This window comes from Sebastes umbrosus, chromosome 19 (assembly GCF_015220745.1).
Source record: "Sebastes umbrosus isolate fSebUmb1 chromosome 19, fSebUmb1.pri, whole genome shotgun sequence".
Taxonomy (NCBI): Eukaryota; Metazoa; Chordata; class Actinopteri; order Perciformes; family Sebastidae; genus Sebastes; species Sebastes umbrosus.
Genome location: NC_051287.1, coordinates 13,467,033 through 13,488,860, shown reverse-complemented (window position 1 = coordinate 13,488,860; position 21,828 = coordinate 13,467,033). Strand labels below are relative to the sequence as shown.

The window sequence follows — 21,828 nt, the reverse complement described above, 5'->3', positions numbered from 1 at the left end:
TCAGCCGAGGGGGGCGGGGTTAAGAGGAGGTGCTGCCTGCGAGCCTAAACTTGGGACAAAAATACCCTAAATCCTTAAGGGGTGAGTTTGATAAACTCCTCAGCGTTGCTCGAGTTACATCAATTCCTCTCTGTGAATGTAATCTGTGTTAACCCCGCCCGCCCGTGCTGTCTTGGAAGTATAACTAAACAAACCACCGAGCTGTGTGTGTCTTCTCTCCATGCTGAAACCGTGGAGCACCGCAGTGAACGTGGCTGCTTTGCTGCAGGTTTGTGTGTTTTTCTAACTGTTAAATATTGTTGTCAGCTCTGTATTTAGCCTGTTTGTTAGCTATGGTTTGTATAAACATAGCTGACATTTACAAGGATAGCTGTGTTGTCCCATGTTAGTGAATGTTGCACTGTAATAGCTGGTCTGGTTGACACGCCTAGATCAAAACACACCTAGCTTAGCAGAGCTGGTAGCTCAGCAAAGTCATGACAACTTAGCAGAAGAAGATAGCTAACTTCTGACACAGCTCAGCTGACTAACACCCTTTTCTCTTTTGTGTTGTGCAGTTTCCTTTTTTGTGCAGTAGCTGTTTTGCATTTGTCTCCCTTTTACCTCCACCTAAATGCTTTCTGCACAAACTGCTTATTGTGTTTAACAATAATGCACCTATATGTGTTTTAATAACCTTTATGCATGGTAGTAGCTGCAAATGCTCTTGAGAATTAATTAAATGCAGTGCTGCTATTTCTTTAGCTATGTAGGCGTTGATCAGCATCTCCATGTAATTTAGCAAAGGCCTCAGTACAGTGAGGGATGCATGCAAGAAAAGTCCAACCTGCTTTTGCACATTGGGCATTTGTTTATTTGTTTATTTATTTTTGCACAATTTAAGACTATACAACATAAAAAAAAGAATAATATACAGTGCAGGAAGAGGCAAAAAAAAAACACTGGGCTTATCTGAAGCCTCCACCTAGAGACAAGATTAATATAAAGAAATAATATGACTACATAATAGTGATAACAAAACAATTAGGACAAGATATATATAATAACAATAACAATACAGTAAATATATAAAAAAGACAAATGTGTGTGTGTGTGTGTGTGTGTGTGTTGCATGGAAGTGTATGGTTAGTGTTTGTGAGGAGGATATTGATTTAAATATCTATAAAGACTTCTGGGAAATTGTAACCAAACAACATTGTGAGTGGGGAAAAATAAAAATGTTTTTTTTTTTTTTTACATTTATTCTTTGATACTGCAATATATTGTTATTAATTGTTTTTTATTTGTTTGTTTGTTTTATTGACACAACAGACATTGATTACTTCTTTATTGTTTTCTTCCATTTACCTGCATGTTCTTTCTAAATATCTATATATTGTAATTTGCTTAATGAATTGTATATATGTATATATTTTTTTTAATTTTTTAATTTTTATTTATTATTGAATTGACGCTTTTTGACGCAATATTGTTCACCTGACAGTCATGCCAATAAAGCAAATTGAATTGAATTGAATTGAATTGAATTGAATTGAGTGATGCTTGCAGAAGTCCAACCTGCTTTTTGCAGTGTTTAACTAGCATCAGTGGGCATTGCACGTAGGTGGGCTGCATAGGTACAGTAAGAGTTCATCTGAGACTATATTTAAAATGTTCAGTCCTAGATTTTGACTGCTGAACTACCCAGACAACATTCATGCTGCTGCATGCATACTTGACTTGTGATTTCATATGATTTGTCTTTTCACACTTTTCAGCTATTTTCAGAATTAGAGCAGAATTACTTACATAATAATGGTTTCTCTTTTCAACTTCTAATTTTCTGCTTTTCCTCATTTTATGTGGTAGTAGACCGAATATGTATTGGGTTTTAGACTGTTTGTTAGACAAAACAAGACATTTTTGAAGACATCACATGGACATTAAGGGTGTAAATCACGTTTCATCACGATACAATGTTATATAGATTTATTTGGACAATGATACGATATTTGCATATATTTCTATTCAATCCAAATCAGGGGCCTGCGATCGATACAAGACAATATCATATTCCCGATTTAAAGGGACTGTTTGTAAGAATCAGAAATGCTTGTTAACAGCGACACCTGTGGCTGTTAAGTAAACGAAAGTCAGCGTCGGGCTCGCGCTTGTGCTCGCTCTACATAGACATGAACGAGCATCGCTCAACACAGTGAGGCGACACACGTCAGCTAAAAGCATCTCACATAGCATATCACTCTATATTTCACCTGCTTAGCTGACAAGACGAAGGTCTTTCCATGAATCAATGCTGATCCTAGTGTTGGCTTCTGTGTAGTTTGTGTTGGAGTCTGAGTCTGAACAGCGTAGCCACACGCGAGCGCGCATGGGACACCGACCCGGTTTGATTTATACGTGTAAGAAGTTACAAACAGTCCCTTTTTAAAACAATCAGTTACATTTATATCAACACAAATATATGATTTGATTATTTTATTGCTGGGCTCCTTCAGATATTTAAATGAAAAAAACAATTTGTTCTTTTTAATAAAAAGCATAAAAACAGACCTGTTTGTTCACTATAAAGTGCCACATTTCACATGTTTAAGCAGTGAATGTTTAGGAATGAGGTGAGCTTCGATGGAAATGGTGACCCAGACATGCCATGGGAATTTAAAAAATAATTTTAAAAATGATGACTACTGAACACGCAGTGATATCCATCTGAGAATAATAACCAATGATGTGGGATTATTTCTTATTTCATGGGCTATTTTAGGATTTTTACAATATTATATACTTATATATAAAAAAATTCAAAAAAATAAAAAAGCATTCGAATAGTGACTTGTAGGTTGAATACAATGGCAACGGTTGAAGCTTCAAAGCATTTTGGTCAGCCCTACATCGATCCATATCGTTAAACCCCAAATGAACATGGAAACATGTGGGAACGGGACATTTTGCACTATTTTCTTATGTATTATTGGCCAAATCATTAATCAATTACTTCAGAAAATGATTGGCAGACTAACTGATCTGTAATCAGAAATATTTGATTAGATGTATCATTGCTTGTTCCGTATATGTAGCCCGGCTGATTGTATTATTGCCGTCCCCTCTCTTTTAGCAGATCCAGGGAGAGGAGCCTGTTTGCATTCCACTGCAGGTGCAAAACGATGGAGGTGAAACTCGATCAGCAGGACGAAGATATCTCATTCAGCACTGACACTAATGGTAAAATCACACACATCTTCATTTTGATCAGCCATGTGTGACCATAATGTAAACTGCATGAATTAAGTCATGCATTTAGTAGAGAATGAATTGAAATACAGTGTGAAATACGGTGTGTAGATGTACGGGGCTAATTAGTTCGCTCAAGGGAGGACAAAAGAAAAAACTGAACATTTCTGGCTGGCACTACATAGCATGTGGACATGTCAGATGGTTGAGGGACTCTCCTGTCCAAGATACTGCTGTTCGGTGGGCCCTGAGCAGATCTGCCCGTGTTTTAATCCAGGAAGGGTACATGGTGGTGCTGGACATAGTCCAGGATACAGTTGGCTGCTGAATGAAACCCATTCTTGGGGTGGAACATACTGTAGCACGGTCCGCCATGTATTCATATTTTTGTCACTTCTATTAACCCTTCAGTTGATGTGGCTACTAGTAATGATAATTTGGCTCATTTTATTTCTAAATATTATGGCGGCGTAGTCCTAAATTTTAGCCACCATGTGTTTTATAGGAGATGGAAGCAATATTTTGTTATTAGAAAATTAGATAAATCCTGGTGAATCATGGAAAGGTTTGAAGAATCAAAGATTGCTGTCTTTTATACTGCCATATAGGGCTGTGCATTGTAAGGTAAAGTATCATGATACAGGGATAACGATTCCATATAGTGCGATATACACTCTCCGGCCACTTTATTAGGTACACCTTGCTAGTACCGGGTGTTCTTTTGCTGCTGTAGCCCATCTGCTTCAAGGTTCGACGTGTTGTGCGTTCAGAGATGGTATTCTGCATACCTTGGTTGTAACGAGTGGTTGTTTGAGTTACTGTTGCCTTTCTATCATCTCGAACCACTCTGCCCATTCTCCTCTGACCTCTGACATCAACAAGGCATTTTCGTCCACACAACTGTCGCTCACTGGATATTTTTTCTTTTTTGGACCATTCTCTGTAAACCCTAGAGATGGTTGTGTGTGAAAATCCCAGTAGATCAGCAGTTTTTGAAATACTCAGACCAGCCCGTCTGGCACCAACAACCACGCCACGATCAAAGTCACTTAAATCCCCTTTCTTCCCCATTCTGATGCTCGGTTTGAACTTCAGCAAGTCGTCTTCACCACGTCTAGATGCCTAAATGCATGTGATTGGCTGATTAGCTATTTGTGTTAACAAGCAATTGAACAGGTGTGCCTAATAAAGTGGCCGGTGAGTGTATATGACGATACTGTAAGCAAGGCGATATATTGCGATTTTTTTTTTTTAAATCTGATTTTAGGAAAACGGTCATAAAGACACACCATATGTATAAAATCGTAGTAAATAAAAGTCACTATTTGAAAATGCTACTCTGGGGACTAACATCATCACACATGAATACAGTTGGACTCATTGGATCTACAAGAGTCTCAGCTTTACAGCGATACCCAATTTATGCAATCCCAAGACTGTTTAAGGACCCCAGTATGCAGAAATATTCAAATACACCATTTTAGAAACACATTTCTACTATATGCAAAAATCTACATGGATTTCGCCCAAAACTGCATGTGATTATCATAAAGTGGGCATGTCTGTAAAGGGAGACTTGTGGGTACCCATAGAACCCATTTTCATTCACATATATTGAGGTCAGAGGTCAAGGGACCCCTTTGAAAATGGACATGCCTGTTTTTCCTCGCCAAAAGTTAGCGCAAGTTTGGAGCTTTTTTTAGCCTCCTTTGTGACATGCAAGTATGACATGGTTGGTACCAATGGATTCCTTAGGTTTTCTAGTTTCATATGATGTCAATACCTATTAAGCGATACTCGCATATCGATATTTTCTTACACCTCTACTGCCATACTGGGGTGCCAGAGTTGAAAATTGTCAAATTCTACAGAGTGGCGTTAAAGTTATTACGTCTCTTCATCCAAATTGACTTCCTGGCTCAGATTTAACCTGAATTGTCTTCCCTCTCAGGTAAACGCCCAGCTGAGGACATGGACGAAGAGCAGGCCTTCAAACGTTCTCGCAACGCTGACGAGATGGTGGAGCTGCGTGTGCTGCTTCAGAGCAAAGTAAAGACTCATTCACACAGTGGGCCGCGTTAGTTGTCGGGCCACACTGCTGTTCCTCCACCACCCCCCCCCCACATTGATCAAAGCGATTATTACTTCTAAGGAAAACCTTCTTTTTCTTCACAGAATGCCGGCGCTGTTATCGGAAAGGGTGGCAAGAACATAAAAGCCTTACGCACAGACGTGAGTAAACGGATAAAATGCGGCTAACCCTTCTGCAGCTGTGGAGCACATTTAGTTGGGTAATAAAATTAAAAGGATCCAGACCTAAATTCCAATTAAGTCAACCCCCCGTATTCAGTGGATTCCCACAGAAACAATCCCAATTTCTTTCCGTCAGGATCAAGAATTGACATGCACTGTTAGTCAAAGATCAGTTTTTCTAAAACGATGAAACCAAGTAGGCTCATGTGGACAGAGAAGGAAGGTCCTTGTTAGACAGATCAGTTGGATTTCCAGTCCTCTTGTGAGTTTCAACCTGATTCCCTTACAGTGTTGAAGCTATGTTTGACCTTGAAGTGACAACGGGTGCCTGAAAGCCTGAGTGGATATTCAGGGACGTAAATCTCCAGACTGTTTTTTTTTTTAATCTTTGTCCAGGTCACTTCCTGTTCTTCTTCACTCACCACAGTTTCAAGTCTCTCATTTCACTTTTGGGACAACGTGTAGCGTGTATTCAATTAAAAATGTATTCCTTCTCCCCCCTCTTCCCTTCTCCTTTACTTTGTTGTTTTTATTTTTGGCCACCTTCCTCCGTTGCCCATGTACTGGATCGACATGCCCCTCCTGCGTTGCCCACCTTGACGTTGGCCCAACCTCCGCCCGCCCCTGAACGCCCGCCCGCCCGCCCGCCCACCTGACACTCCCGGGTTGGCCCCGCCCATAAACCGTGCCCCTCCTTAAATGGGCACCTAACTTGTGATTGATTGCCCCTGCCCAATGCCAACCTCCTCCACCACAACCACCACCACAACCACCACCACCACCACCTCGGCCCATGCAGTACAATGCCAGTGTATCAGTCCCAGACAGCAGTGGCCCAGAGCGGTATGTCCCACCAGTTATTGCCTCACTGCCTGATTAGAACAGTGAAACACTATGTCTTTGATAACCTGCCTTCTGTTTCATTTTTTTATATACATGACAGTATACTCCCCCCCCCCCACCCTCCCCCCAAACACCCCCCTGCTCCACTTGTAAGACACGTGTATTGTTCCTTTTGATTTTTATGTCCATTTTAAGCATCTCCATTGAGTTGGACTTTTTTGTCATTACAGTTTATTGTCCATGCAGCAAACCACTGACAACCCACTACCAAGTAGTTAATGGTTAGCAGCACCGCAGCTGTTGGATGTTGTTTTTCCTTGCTGTGATGTTTAATTTTACCATGAAAACTTGTGGACATCTTTTTTCTCGCTCTGTCCTCTGTGGCCCACCTGGCCCCCCCTTCCTCCACCTCCCTCCCCCACTGTTGTCAGCATCACTGTCCATGATTTCTGAGAGAGCACTGGCTCTTGCCTGGAGGCTCTGTCCCCCACTCTTGTCACTCATTAATGTTGTGTCTAGGGCTGTCAATCGATTAAAACATTTAATCGGGATTAATCGCTAATTAATCGCACATTTTTTGTCTGTTCAAAATGTACCTTTAAGGGAGATTTGTCAAGTATTTAATACTCTTATCAACATGGGAGTGGGCAAATATGCTTGCTTTATGAAAATGTATGTATATATTTATTATTGTAAATCAATTAAAAACACAAAACAATGACAAATATTGTCCAGAAACCCTCACAGGTACTGCATTTAGCATAAAAAATATGCTCAAATCATAACATGGTAAACTGCAGCCCAACAGGCAACAACAGCTGTAGTGTGTCAAGTGTGCTGACTTGACTATGACTTGCCCAAAACTGCATGCGATTATCATAAAGTGGGCATGACTGTAAAGGGGAGACTTGTGGGTACCCATAGAACCCATTTTCATTCACATATCTTGAGGGCAGAGGTCAAGTTACCCCTTTTTGAAAATGCCCATGCCAGTTTTTCCTCGCCAAAATTTAGCTCAAGTTTGAAGCATTATTTAGCCTCCTTCACGACAAGCTTGTATGACATGGTTTTCTAGTTTCATATGATGCCAGAATCTTCACTCTAGCTTCTAATCCGAGCCCACTACAACCTCAAAATCACAAGTTGCGTTAAAGATAATAGTAGAGATAACTTTGACATCCCTAGTAATTATACTTAATACAGAACCCTTTGAAAATGGCTAGGCCAGTTTTTCCTCACCAAAATTTAGCGAAGGTTGTGAGTGTTACTTAGCCTTCTTCGCAACCACCTAGCATGACATGGTTTGTACCGAGGATTCTTTAGGTTTTGTAGTTTCACATGATGCCAATATCTTCACTCTAGCATTAAAACTGTGTGAAAGAAATTAGTGGCGTTAAAACAAATTTGCGTTATCGCATTAACTTTGACAGCCCTAGTTGTCTTTATTTCATTGTGCTGCATCCCTTCTGTTAAATTTCTCTCAGGCTACACCGGATCAGAGCTGCCTGCCAAACCTTTCATAACTCTCCCCTCCCCCCCAACCCCTCCACCCCTGCTCCTGTCCTGTACCACAGAGTAGATGGTAACCACTCACATTTCCTTCCCCACCTCAACCCCTCTGCTCTGTAACTCTTCGTCTCCTCCTCACCTCAGCCCCAAGCCTCCCCCACCTCTCCCCTCCTCCACAACCCCTGGTCACAATGAGAAGGTGTGCTGGTGGCGCAATTGTAATGGCGAGCTTATGTTTGAGTTTGTTACGTTCCTTTTCCCCAACTTGCTGGTGGTGGGATGGTATTAGAAGATCTCTCTCCTTCTCTCTCTCTCTCTCTCTCTCTCTCACCCCTCCCCCCCAACTCTGTGTGGCCAGTCTCACGTTAATTTGAGCCGCTCTGAAGCTGCCCATCCTCCCAAGGCTTCTCTTATTTTGAAAATAATTTTAGATTGAGTGCATGTCAGCTTCTTATTTAATCAGTCTAGTGTTGGGGAAAAGTTATAATTGTGCGTAGTATGCAGCAGTCTTCATTTTTCCTTTTTGTATTTTGAAACCTCTCGTATGTTGCTGTTTACTGGACTGCTTCTCACGTGTTGTTTTTTTTTTGTCGAGGTTTTGCTTTGTGTTCTACTTTTTGTCCCCTTTGTAATGCCTTGCTTCCTTTTGACTAAAATGCCTCCTGACAGGATCTTGAGTGTGAACGCCAGCATCGACACCATTGGAGAGATTCTGCTGAAAATCATACCAACTCTAGAGGAGGTGAGCCACTATGTTAATTATGTGTACGTGAACAGAGGGCGGTTCAGGATGGTTAATGACATTGCCTGTAGGAATAAACAGAATTGTAAAAGTAGCTTTTTATAAAACTAGTAACCGTTTTATAAAAATAACTTTTTTTAATCATATTTGCTACAATTCTACCCACTGCTGCTTTAAAGGTACCCTGTGTGAAGCACACGCACAAGGACCTGAGAGCAAAGTTAGAAGCACTATTCGCATCCTTCTTTGGTTTTGAGCTCTTCCACTCTGACGTAGCGATGCGCCAACAAAGGCAGAGAAGATGAAGTAGTCTGCTAGCTTGAAAACATGGATGCAGAGTTAATTTCGTTAACGACACCTATGATGAAGTGTTCGTAAACAACCTTTTTTTTTTTTTTCCCATGACTAAGATGAGAAGACACCGACGTCATTAAACACTAATGGTGATGATATCAAACATGCAATATCGTTGATGAAAAAGAGCAGATTAAAATGTAGTTTAAAAAATAAAAACTTTACCAAAAGTTTGTGACTTTTGGGTTGTGTCGGGTTCGGGCGGTTGATTAAGGCATATTTAGGCAGTGTGGATGGGCTCTCATAACGGGCCGGGTGGGTGCGACTCACCGACCACACAGCACAGTCAGGAGGACTCGGAGTAGTAAAGCTGCATTCCTAATAATTCAACCTGTGTTTTTCATCAAATAATGATTATGAAGTTTTACTAAAATGACAAAATGATTGGTTTTGGCAAGACTAGATTGACTGAAATGTTCAATATAATCTGATGACTAAAACAGAACATTTTGTCTAAAACATTTTGAGTTGTCGACTAAAACTATGAAGGAAAAAAATGACTAAAATGTGACTAAAATCAATAAGCATTTTCGTCTTAAGACCAAGACTAAATCTAAAATAGCTGCCAAAATTATTACTGCATGGATCTAAACAATGCATGTATATATTAAAAAATGGCTTTGCAAATGTTTTAGAGTATAAACTGCTCCACAGAACAGATGCTGCATGCTCTGCAGTCCGTCATGATGAGAAAGGCAGCCCTGTCTCCTAAAAATTACATTCCCATACGATGAAACTGCATTGTGAGTTATGTTTCGAAGGAAACATATTTTCTTGTTTGTTTTTGACATATCACAAATATGTTTGTAATGATAATCCATGGAAGTCCGTATAGGGAGGAGGTCAGGGTGATGAATGGGTCAAACACAGAACTTCCATCCAGGAGGCTGCTGTTAATGTCCCGTGTGAAACCAGGTCAAAGTTGAATTATAGTTTTTCTTACGTAACTTCCGGACGCCAGTTACGTAACAATCGTACTTATTTTACGTAATAAACATACTTTACAGTTTTTCCTTGCTAAAATTTAGCGTCATTTTGGAGCGTCATTTAGCCTCCTTCGCGACAAGCTAGTATGACATGGTTGGTACTGATGGGTTCCTTAAGTTTTCTAGTTGTCTGAGCCTGCTACAACCTAAAAATCACAAGTTGCGTAAAAGAAATGAGTTTGCGTTAATGCGTTATCGCGTTTACTTTTACAGCCCTAATCTATACTTCTCCCATTCAAAGTGTTTTAACAGCACATATCATAAGCTTGTAATGAATTTCCAAGTTATTATCTCTTGTACAGACATTCATTTAGGATGGTCATCGTTGTTGTTTTTTTTTCCACATTTCCAATATAGAGTAAATGAATCGACGTTGGGAAGAGTTTCAGGCCCTACTGACATCACTGATCTAGCTTTGTGTTTCTCTAGTACCAGCATTACAGTGGGATTGATTTTGACTCTGAGCTTCGCCTGCTGATCCATCAGAGTTTGGCAGGGGGCATCATCGGGGTAAAAGGTGCCAAGATAAAGGAGCTGAGAGAGGTAGGACAGAGTCCAGATTAGCAGCAGCCTCGCCGTGATGCTCTGCACCAACAGTTGGCCTGGAGATGAATTTTTATTATCATCATTGGTTTTTTTTTGTGGCAATAATGACATTACATACATGTATGAAAAGAGAACTTTTCGTGTCTCCGTGCACTAGAACACCCAGACCACCATCAAGCTGTTCCAGGAGTGCTGTCCACACTCCACTGACAGAGTGGTCTTGGTGGGAGGAAAGCCAGAACGAGTCGTTGAATGTATAAAAGTGATCCTGGAGCTGGTGTCAGAGGTGAGTTTACATCTCTGAGATCTGCTGAAAGCCTCAACACACTTTATACAGTCATGTAGTTATAAGACTAGACGCTGAAGTCCAGAATTTTAACTTGATTTATCTTCTTTTTTTTTTTTTTTTTAAGATTTCTTTTTATAAGCGAAAGACTTATTTTACAATTCAATTCCAACGTGTATCAACATTTCTCTTTTATTTTTAAAACAAATATTGAAACCAGAAAAGTAAAATAACAAAAGAAATGAATAATTATAGAAAAAATGTGGTAATTATATATTATTGATAATGAACATTCCCTTGTAGCAAATATAATTTAACTGCATAATAATAATAATTATAATAATAATAATAATAATAATAATAATAATAATTATTATTATTATTATAATGAGTAAATAAAAATATAAGATACATTCATAGTAACGATTGAAATAATAAAAAAATGAATAGAAAATAAAAAAAACATGTTAAAAAAAAAATGTATATAAATAATAAACATATATCTAGTACACATACATGTTTATAATATGAATGCGTCGGTAGCAATCATGGTTTGAAGAAATCATAATAGTAGAAAACAAAACTGAATAAAATTATTATATATCTTACTTAAAATGTTCAGAATAGAAAAGTTGATGTGCTTTACAGCTAATTTCAACAGTTATTTCAGAACAGAGCAGCCTTTTACAATCTTTTCTCTTTCATTTTGCAGGCGCCAATCAAAGGTCGTGCTCAGCCTTATGACCCTAATTTCTACGATGAGACCTACGACTACGGCGGTTTCACCATGTTATTCGAGGAGAGAGGAAGACGACCGATCGGCGGCTTCCCCATTCGCGTGCGTGGGGGCTTTGAGCGCATGCCCCCCGTTCGCGGCAACCGACCCATGCCTCCCTCCAGAAGGGACTACGACGACATAAGCCCCCGTCGGGGTCCTCCGCCGCCGCTGAGCAGAGGTGGACGAGGGGGCAGCCGAGCACGTAATCTGCCTCTTCCCCCGCCACCGCCGCCAAGAGGAGGGTGAGGAGGGGCCTACTAACTGTGGATGCTTTCACACTCTAACCTGTTTGGTTTGTTAAAGCTGCAGTGGGTAGAAATGGAGCACGCATGATTAAAAACAGTTATTTTTATAAAACGGTCACTATATCCTGACGGTAGTGCATGAGACAGTTAATCTGAAAAAAATCATGTTCTTCTGTGTCCTCCGGTGCTCCTAATGGCATCTGCAAGATTTCACAGACCGGAGAAAAACAATCACTCAGAGCTGATCTGGAGTCTGCCTCTGACTCTGACCAAACGGTCAAACTAGGCAGCGCTGATCAAATATGAATCAATATTCTGTTACGGTGATGCTTATTTCTCGCTTCAAATGTTTTCAGAAACATCTTGTAGTGTACTGTTTAGCTGTAAAATGAGAAAGTTTGTGACCCGGAAGCCATGTTGAGATCTGTTGAGGAAATACCAAGCACCGCCCACCAGCCGGAGCACAGCCAATAGGAACGCTCCCTCTCTGAAGTGGCCTGTGATTTGTCAAAATCTTCCGCCACGGAAAAGCCTGAAAGCAGAGCCTTTTTCTTCCCATTATTGTGGGTTTGTCATTGATGATCTACAAGGTTCAGTTGCAGTTTCGACTAATAATGCTCATAATCAGTTATTTTTTGTCTGTGACACCAGATAAGATAAATATTCTCAAAAGGCGCATGCATGATTTTTTCCTTCAGTCACCAGAATTTGATTTCCCCACGTGGATCCATGTAGCGATTAGTGGTGCAACGGTTCAACAAGCCCACATTTGTACTGTTCGGTTTATTTTGCACATTGGGGAGAATAAAAACATAACCATTTCTAATGTGTTTGGACTCCAAAATATATAAATAGATAAACTGATTGGTTGATAGTAATGAATGATGTTTCTATACTATATGAAGCCATAATACTGATTTTTTTTTTTAGATGAAATAAGGCATGCTACTTAATAGTCAAGTAGGTCTATGTTCAGATAAATGCCTCTTCTATGTCTCTGGCACCTCATCAAATAATTAGCGGGCCTGTATTTAATAGTGTTGCAACGGTTCAACAAGCCCACAGTTTGGTTTGTACGTCATTGAACGTTTTTTGTTTTTTTATGGTCTGGTTTCGCAGCCCTAGTAGCGATGCAGGATGCCAGTTGCCAAAACTGTCCGATCGATGAGTTACCAGTCAGTCCAAATGACTTCATGCTCACAGCACTTGGTTAGTTTGTAAAACTTCTGTGTGAATATGAACTGTACCAATAGGGCTGCCCTCTCTTAGTTCATAAGTCGACTAAGATTTCTTGTGGATTCTTTATGCTTTTTTCATGCTGAATGTTGAAGAAACTTTTGAGCACATCTCCGGTAAACACAAGATTTAAAGTGCCGCTTTTGTGTGATTCTTTGTGGAGAAAAACTACAGAATCGTATGAGTGTTAGTCAAGTGTTAGTTAATTTCTTTAGTCAAGAACAGCCCTAAATCGGACCAGAACTAAAAGGCAAAAAATTATTATTTTTTTTATTCCATTGTTTAAACACAATTTTATATTTTATTTATCCAACACACTTTCCTTGTCTGTCGTTGTTTGCAGGGGAGACCGGTTCTCACATGGCAGCTATCACGGCAGCATGGACGACAGACAAAGGTGAATACGGAGCAGATTGTCAATAATTAAATGTTTGTCAAAAGCAGAGCGACAGAGATGAGTGTAAGTTGCTCGGTAGCAGAATGTCAACCCACCAGGCCTGATTCAGAGTCTGATCACAGGTCATCTGTACAGTCTGCATGTCCTTTCACACTCACAGCTTTCTAAATACCAATCTAACAGCGCTGACCTGCTTCATACAGAATCACTATCTGATTTATTGCCAAGTAGGTTTTCACATACAAGGAGTTTGGTGGATGCTGTAAGTGTCCTCTATGGTAGAGAAACTATATTAATGCCTACCTTTGTGTCTGCAGTGACAGAAGAGGCCGAGGAGGAGACCGTTATGACAGCATGGTGAGTGCCGTCTGTGTTTACAGGTGCTGCTTCATGCTAGGCTGTACGGTTGTGTGTAGTAGCTGTGAATTATGTTTCAGACGAGGTGATTGGAATTGCTTTTTCTGAGTGTAGTACAAGCACGGAGGCATGGACACTGTGCTGCTTTTTTTCACTGTGTATGCACACTGATCTAGGCCTGTTGTTGCCTGGCAACAGTTGTCTCCGTGGTTACCACAGAGCAGCCGAGTACGTAGTCCAGAGATCCACCGGGCTAGCAAATGAACTTGAGCTGCAACCAAAGCAATTCCTGAACAGGCTTCCTTCAAGCAAATGGTTTCAATAAGAAGGTGAAGAATACATTTGATTAAATAAACGCAGATAAATTCCTGAGATTTTTAGAACAGCATAAATATCAGACATGTAGCCTCACTTTTAAAGACCATTTTTCTTATCAAAATACAAATGAATTTCAGCAGTGAGAGCCTCGAGAGAGGAAACACACGATAAGCTTCTTTTATTATCTAAGGCTATCTTCTTATCACTGTTGTACTAATCTAAAAGCTTAATAAAGACAACATCTGGTTTACTGTTAAAGTGATTACATGCTCAAATAACTTCATTTTTATTTAGTTATGGTGTGACCTTGCTCTAATTTCCACTGCTCTGTTAACAGTTTTAATAGTCAATGGCTTTATGGGGTTAAGGTAAACTATCACTGTGCTTTTAAATGTCCTAAATATGAGCAATTAATTATTAGTTTAAATTATCATGGTTCACTATATTCTAAATTACTACATAAGTTTTAATATTATGAAGTCCAGATGTCTGAATTGCCACCGGTGACTACTTTAATGTGAAATAGTTCCATGACGAATCGTTCTTTTACAACCTTCATCTTTACATTGTACATTATTTTATTTGTTTTTGGTGTCCGTCTGTGCGTACTTCTGTACGTCCCATCCTCGCGAACGTGATATCTCAGGAACACCTGGAGGGAATTATTTCAAATTTGGCATAAACGTCCACTTGGACTCAAGGATGACCTGATTACATTTTGGTGGTCAAAGGTCACTGTGACTTCACAAAACAAAGTGTTTGGCCATATCTCATGAATTCATGTGCTAACACAAATGTCTAATAGGAATAGAAACTCATGCAGGATTAAATTCATTCATTATTCATTATCCGTAACAGCTTATCCTATTCAGGGTCTGTGGGGGGGGGGGGGGTGCTGGAGCCGATCCCAGCTGACATTGGGCGAAGGCGGGGTACACCCTGGCCAGGTCGCCAGACTATCACAGGGCAGGCAACCATTCACGTCCACACCTACAGGCAATTTAGAGTCATGGGGAGAACATGCAAACTCCACACAGAAGGGCCCCAATTGTAAAATATAAAACTTGCATACCAGCTATAAAAAAAATAAAAATAAAAATGCAGTCCTAACACTTATTGCCTGCAAGTGGCAAAACTGAAGAAGCTTTTCCTGTCCTTGCCTGTAGATGGCACACCAACATGTTTACATCAGGTGTTGCCAGTCTTGCTCATGCCAACAGATTGAACATGTTGGACTCGAAGTGCAGGTATAACTGCTGACGCTTTCAGGTGCTTTGCCAGGTCAGCCAAGCCATCGTCACATTATCACCATTACATTATTGCTGAAACACCCTTACATTGTCAGCTTTATCTTATTCAAATGAATGATCCCAGAAACACTTGTTGTCTCAGGGTGGATCCCAGAGTTGCTTCAGATTGTTTCAGTGGCCTGCAGGCCTCTGATTTCTAACCAATAATGTACCTTTCAGATAAAGTGGAATGGAATATTTGAAGCATGAATGTCACTGACAAAATGTGCAGGGACTACTTAATGCTGTGGAATCAGCACAGACTCAGAACCTGGCTGAATCCTGTTCTGGATACTAAATGATCCTCCCAGTACTGACCAGGATACTCCTAATATCATGTGGTGCTGGTTTATTTTTAAAGCTTCTGGTAGCACACTGTCATTATTACGTCATTAAAACAGTTTTATGTTTACCTTTTTTTTTTTTTTTATCCAATCGATCCTGAAAATGCAGAGTGGAGGTGGATATGGTGAGTGTTGATATTTGTTATTTCATCAAAAGAAAATAAACTTGGGTCTAATTACTATAGCTTCGACCACCATTTCTTTCAGACGTGTTATGTACAGTAGGGGCAACCACATACAGTAGTCTGTGTCATTGATTATCAAGTCAACAGTTGGATCATACACTCAGTGTCCTCTTTATTAGGTACACCTGTACAGTCAATTGCAGTCCAATACAACAGCCTTGACATAACATCTATCCTCACGAAGCTCATAATGTTCTGCTTTTGGTAACATTGTTGTAAATGTTTAAATTCAACCGCATGTTTATTACTGAGGTCATAGATAAGCTGCTGTTGTAGTGGACTACATTATATGATATCCACCCTATTTACATACATAAGGTATGCAGCTTTATAAATGAGACCAAATAAATGCATTTAGGCGGCGTTAACAGGCTCTCGTTTTTTCCCTCTCATTAGTAAAACAAACGATCTTTGAATTAACTTAAAACTTTTTTTTTTTATTTCTTTTTACTTTTTTTATGTTTTTTTTGGTTTTCACTTATTGTTGTTAGTATTGGTGTTATTTATTTATATGTATGTATAGATGTGTTTATGTACAGAATATGTGTATTTAAGAGTAGCTATATGTATTACCACCTAGCCTCATTCAATGCCACTCACATACACACACACACACACACACACACACACACACACATTCTTCACTCTGCTTTTGTCCCCTTGTTTTGTTTTTGTTCTTTGTTATTTGTCTTTCTCTATATAATATCTCTTGGTTTTTATATGTCCCTGCACTTGTCTTCACCTGTTTTGTAATAATTTTATCACACCATGAAAACAAACAGAATGTATGCTAGCCTTTATTATTACACGGCTACAGTTTATTTCTTTATAGCAGACCGTTGCTATGGGAACAGTTCTGATGTCGGAGGTTTATTTCACAACAATGACCGGCTCGCTGTACGTTATCCCTTGCGTATTCGATTCAGTGTTATCGGTAGGCTACAATTATCAGAACAATGCGAACATTCAGGCTCACTCATGTGGCTCAAAGGTGAACTGCAGATAATAAATGCTAAATAGAAGACTGGAAGGAATTCTGTTATAAAATCTCCCGACCCGGTCTTTGGGAATCACTGATCCAATACAGCTGTTCTGTTTCTAATATTCTGCCCACCTCATGTATGTAAGGACAAAAAGACTGTAGAGGTGTACCTAAGTGTATAATCTAAACCATTTAAAACACAAAAGTAAATCTTAAAGTTAATACCAAAATTGTGATTGCCTCTTTTTTATGCAAAACTGACTTCCTATTTCAGTTTTGACTTACTGCACATACAGTATTTATACTACGTAATGGGTGATTATAACAGACATTTCATTGAATGTTATTTTCTAGATGCATGTTTTGTAGTATTGGGTTAAACTGACATTTGTTTAAAACATTTTAAATAGAAAAAGTTGATTTAATGAATGAACTGTAATGCTCAGTTTAAACCTGTCTGGTTGCCTGATCATGTTGCTCGTGTCCTTTTAAACTCTATTGTTAAGCCGTGGCAGCAGGTTATGACACGTCACCACACCCTAGGATTTAAATCAAAGAATAAACATAATTTTCCTGTTTGTTAGAGCACACAGTGGGGAGACCTATATGTCTTTTGCTGTATTGCTTATTGGCTATCACTCTGCCTCTTGTCTTTGTCCCTGTGGTGTATTTTCATTTTTCACTTTCTTGTTTCCTTTCCAATGTTTTCAAAGACAACAATTCTTCCTGGGAGCACTTTCAGTCTGGTGAGTGGGGATGGATTATTCACACTGTCTTGTTTCCTAACCTAAAGGGTTTCTTCCTGTTGCATGCTTTAGTTAAAGGCAAATTTAAATGTTCTTTTCTCACCTCTGACTTTAGGTGGTAGAAGCTCATACAGTGACATCGGAGGCCCAGTCATCACAACACAAGTCACCATCCCAAAAGATGTAAGTAAGACATCTTATTCGCTCTCAAAAAAACAAAAACGTGACTCAGAAAAGACATTTTCGCTCCATTTCCTATCGTCCTGTTGTGGTTGTTTTGCAGCTGGCTGGCTCCATCATCGGTAAGGGCGGCCAGAGGATCAAGCAGATCCGCCACGAGTCAGGGGCATCCATCAAGATTGATGAACCACTAGAGGGCTCTGAGGACCGCATCATCACCATCACAGGAACACAGGACCAGATCCAGAACGCCCAGTACCTGCTGCAGAACAGGCATGTGCTCCGGTGACTCCATCAGAGAGCTCATCTCATTGGAGCAGTGTGGGCTCCACTCATGGCCTGCGTGCTTGTCCACCACTGTTTGGAAGTAAACAGTTTTTTAGTTGCTGCGTTTTAATAGCTTTGACTTAACTTTATTGTCACAGCCAGGTGAAACATACACACACTTAATCATAAAATACATAAAACGTATAATAACCCTTTTGCTGTTATGTTAATTGTACTATTATTACGACTACTTCCTATGTTTTTGGAGCAGAAGTTGACCAATATCAGTAACAAAAACATGCTAATTTAGAGCTGAAACTAATTCCTTTTGATAATTGATTTCTCTTTTTAATCATCTGTTAAGCAAAAATGGCAAAATATTTTTTCAGCTTCTCAAATGTGAGGATGTGAAGAATGAAAATAACCACTAGCCTCAGCTTAATTTTATTAAACTTAAGTGCAAACCTGACAGAAATAAGTGTCTTACCACTTCAGATAAATTTCCAAATTCTGCACATTATGCCAGAACATAAAGGTGTTGAGGTTTTTTTTCTTACACCAGTATTTCATCTTGAAGAGCTTTTCAGTTCACAGACATCTCCCTTCCCCCCCATCACTAAATGGCTAAGCTGGTCTCAGCAGTCATACTGCTTCTTGCAGACATAATTTATTTCCAGCCTTGACTTTGGCATACTTTTTATACCTTACAATTGTGCTCCACATGAAAAATGTCTGACAGTTTGCAGCATTAACAGCTCCTGACCCATGGCACGTTCCTGTTCAAATAAATGTTCTTAAAGGGATAGTTCGGGTGTTTTGAAGTGGGGTTGTATGAGGTACTTATCAATAGTCAGTGTATTACCTACAGTAGATGGCGGTTGGCACGGCCCCTAGTTTGGAGAAACAGACCGGATGAAGAAAAGCAAAGTACTGCTGTGGACGGTGCCGGCAGCAAAACATATTTTATCCACCTAAAAGAAATGCTCACCTAAAAAAAATCAAAATCAGTTTAAGTGTACGCTATATTTAGAATAGTTTCACCGGTTTACCTTGCCGTCAGACAGCCCGTTCCGACAGGAAACTGAAGCTGTTGTATCCATCTATGCTCACGCCAAAGCCACCAGACTCCATGGAAAAAAACTGTAATTTTTCCTCGCAGAACACAGGAGTTGCTGGTCTACCTGCTGCCTCAATCGGTTAGTTTGTTTGTGGTTAGTTTGGATTCACCAAAAGTCACACAATAGCACAAACTAACCGATCAAGGCAGCGGTAGACCAGCAACCCCCTGTTTTCTGCGATGTAAAATTACAGTTTTTTTCCATGGAGTCTAGTGGCTTTGGCGTGAGCATAGATGGATACAACAGCTTCAGTTTCCTGTTGGAACGGGCTGTCTGATGGCGAGGTAAACCGGCGAAAATATTCTAAATATAGCGTACACTTAAACTGATATAGATTTGTTTAGGTGGGCCTTTCTTTTAGGTGGCTAAAACATGTTTTGCTGCCGTCCCCGTCCACAGCAGTACATTGCATTGCTTCCGTGTAGTAACTCCTGTCTGCTTCTCCAAGCTGGAGGCGTGCTGACCGTCATTTAGTGTAGGTAATACACTGACTATGGATAAGTACCTCATACAACCCCACTTCAAGACACCCGAACTATCCCTTTAATATTATCACGTAATGCCCTAACCTCTATCTGTCTCTTGTTTCAGTGTGAGGCAGTACTCTGGTCGGTTCTTCTAGGACGAACGAGGGACGTGAAGAAGACGAGTGAAGCCATGCTGCCATACTGTTTCCTCCTTCTATTCAGAGCCTACATTCCTCTGCTTTGCCTCCTCCTCTCAGTATCACACACTACACCATCTATCTATACATATTTTCTTTTTTTTTGAGGAAAAATCTTAAGCTGGTCAAACAGCAAACAAGGTGTCAACAACATGTTTCTGTGCTGGTGTAGTTATTTTGAAGGAGATTTTTGTGCCGTCATTGGAGTAAACTCATCTGTGTGTTGGTGTTGTGAGCCGCCCTGGGTCCTTATCTCCTTATCTCCCTCATTTCAGTACAGCATGCAGAATGTAATCTTTTTGTAAGGAACATTATGTGAGTTTTAGTTTGTTTTACCCGCCCTCAGCACACTCTCTAAATGAAGATGCATGGTCTCAGAATGGTTAAAGAACCATTAACTTTAATTTTTCACAACATCCAATATCCTTTCCCACTGTCAAATTAAGTGCTTTCTTTTTCTTTTTTTTTTATTCAAATTGTGGCAGAGAGTTAGATGAGAAGATTGATACCCTGAAAGTGGACTTTGATATAGTTCAACAGAGTCAGGCTAGCTGTTTCCATCTGTTTTCGAGCACTGCAGTACGCCAGAAATGGAAAAATCCTATTTCCCCAAAAAATGTCACACTTCTTCTTTAAGTTGGGATAAATGTGCCAGTGTGATATTGCAAAGAGAACATTTTAAGATTTTTTTTGTTTTTCATAGAAAGACTGTATAAAGTATGTGTGTGTATATATTTACATAGAAACAGTAATTTCATGAGTGGTTAGATTAGGTTAGTTAGGCCCAGAACACTTTCTACTTTCTTGGAAGGAGATGGCGCCATAAGACAGGTTTGGTAATACTTTTTTGTTCTTTCTCTTTCTGTTGTTATTTGATTTATTTTCTGCCACTCATGACTCGCTATAGTGCAGCCTTAATATCTGATCTCTTTTGATCCATTTAATCTTGCATAAGTGTTTTTCATTTTGACAGGTTGGAAGCATTTTTAAAGTTTTTTTTTTTTTTAAAGGCTTTCTTAAAGGGGACCTATTATGCTTTTTCCCTTTAGTGTGTTATAGAGAGGCAAAGTCCCGCCCCCTCCGGTAGACCTCATGGGACCTTATTTTAAGGTCCCATGGTGGTCCACTGGAAGAGGCGGGACTTGGGCTCTCTATAAAGATTTTTGTGCATATTAAAGGTCTGCAATGTTACAAAGCCCTCTCCGGTCGTTGATCCCAACTTTCGTAGTGGCCAAACGACGGTACTGCAACTTCCGTGGCCGTCACGTGATGCCATTGGGCCCAAAAATACTTTTTCCCATAGACTTACATTGGGAAAGAGACGTCTGTAACTCAGCGGATAATTTTTTTTTAGGTAAATAAACTCCCCAGTACGAACACTCTAATAGCCCTTATTTAAATCATTAGGTTTTAATAGTTGTAAACCCACTAATAGCCGAATCCAGAGTAATTTCCCTTCCTCCGTTCATGTGAATGAGACCCAGACCGAGGGCTGGAGCGCAAGCCGTGACGATGGCGTGACGTTGGGACCCCGTGACCGAGCGGACGCTACTCCGCATGTTCCATGTGCCCTAGATCTGGGTACTTTTCCAGACGGAAGTCGAGCCATTTTGTCTTCATGCGCCACTGAGCAACTTTCATAAGAACTAACGGGGCCCCCGCCTCCAACGCTGTATCCAGTTCTCTTAAATACATCCATGGTTTAGAGCGGAGCTGGAGCGGAGTCTGAAGAGTTTGGTTCGGTTGACCAATCGGAGCACAGACTGGGCGCAGGAGCTCAAACAGAGCGTTTCAGACAGGAGGTGCTGCAACACATGAGAAAAATAGTGTTTTTTTGAACATTAAATCATGTAAACATGCTCAAGTAGAAACCCCAAATACAAATATGCACCTTAAAAAAAAAAAGCACAATAGGTCCCCTTTAAGATGAGCAAACAGCTGTGTGAGTCTATGAGCGGTTGGTCATATTATATCT

The 21,828-nt window shown here is 40.0% G+C and overlaps 1 protein-coding gene across 5 annotated transcripts; it reads left to right on the top strand.

Moving 5' to 3' along the window:
• The first annotated feature begins 154 nt into the window (after window positions 1-154).
• On the top strand, window positions 155-20,080 carry hnrpkl (heterogeneous nuclear ribonucleoprotein K, like). 5 transcript variants are annotated; one of them, XR_005204307.1, is made up of 16 exons: window positions 155-268; window positions 3,113-3,219; window positions 5,180-5,277; window positions 5,404-5,460; window positions 6,281-6,324; window positions 8,503-8,575; window positions 10,345-10,458; window positions 10,619-10,747; window positions 11,460-11,767; window positions 13,350-13,403; window positions 13,721-13,760; window positions 15,821-15,836; window positions 17,592-17,624; window positions 17,740-17,807; window positions 17,908-18,171; window positions 19,781-20,080. XR_005204307.1 is itself a non-coding variant. In XM_037751849.1 (16 exons), exons 2-16 carry the CDS (start codon window positions 3,162-3,164, stop codon window positions 19,809-19,811), a joined length of 1,287 nt encoding a protein of 428 aa, XP_037607777.1. In that variant the 5' UTR covers window positions 155-268; window positions 3,113-3,161; the 3' UTR covers window positions 19,812-20,080. The 5 variants fall into 5 exon arrangements, 4 of the variants coding, with proteins under 4 accessions (XP_037607777.1, XP_037607775.1, XP_037607778.1 ...); XM_037751849.1 differs by having other exon boundaries at window positions 10,351-10,458; window positions 17,908-18,077; XM_037751847.1 differs by having other exon boundaries at window positions 17,908-18,077.
• The last annotated feature ends 1,748 nt before the right edge of the window (window positions 20,081-21,828 follow it).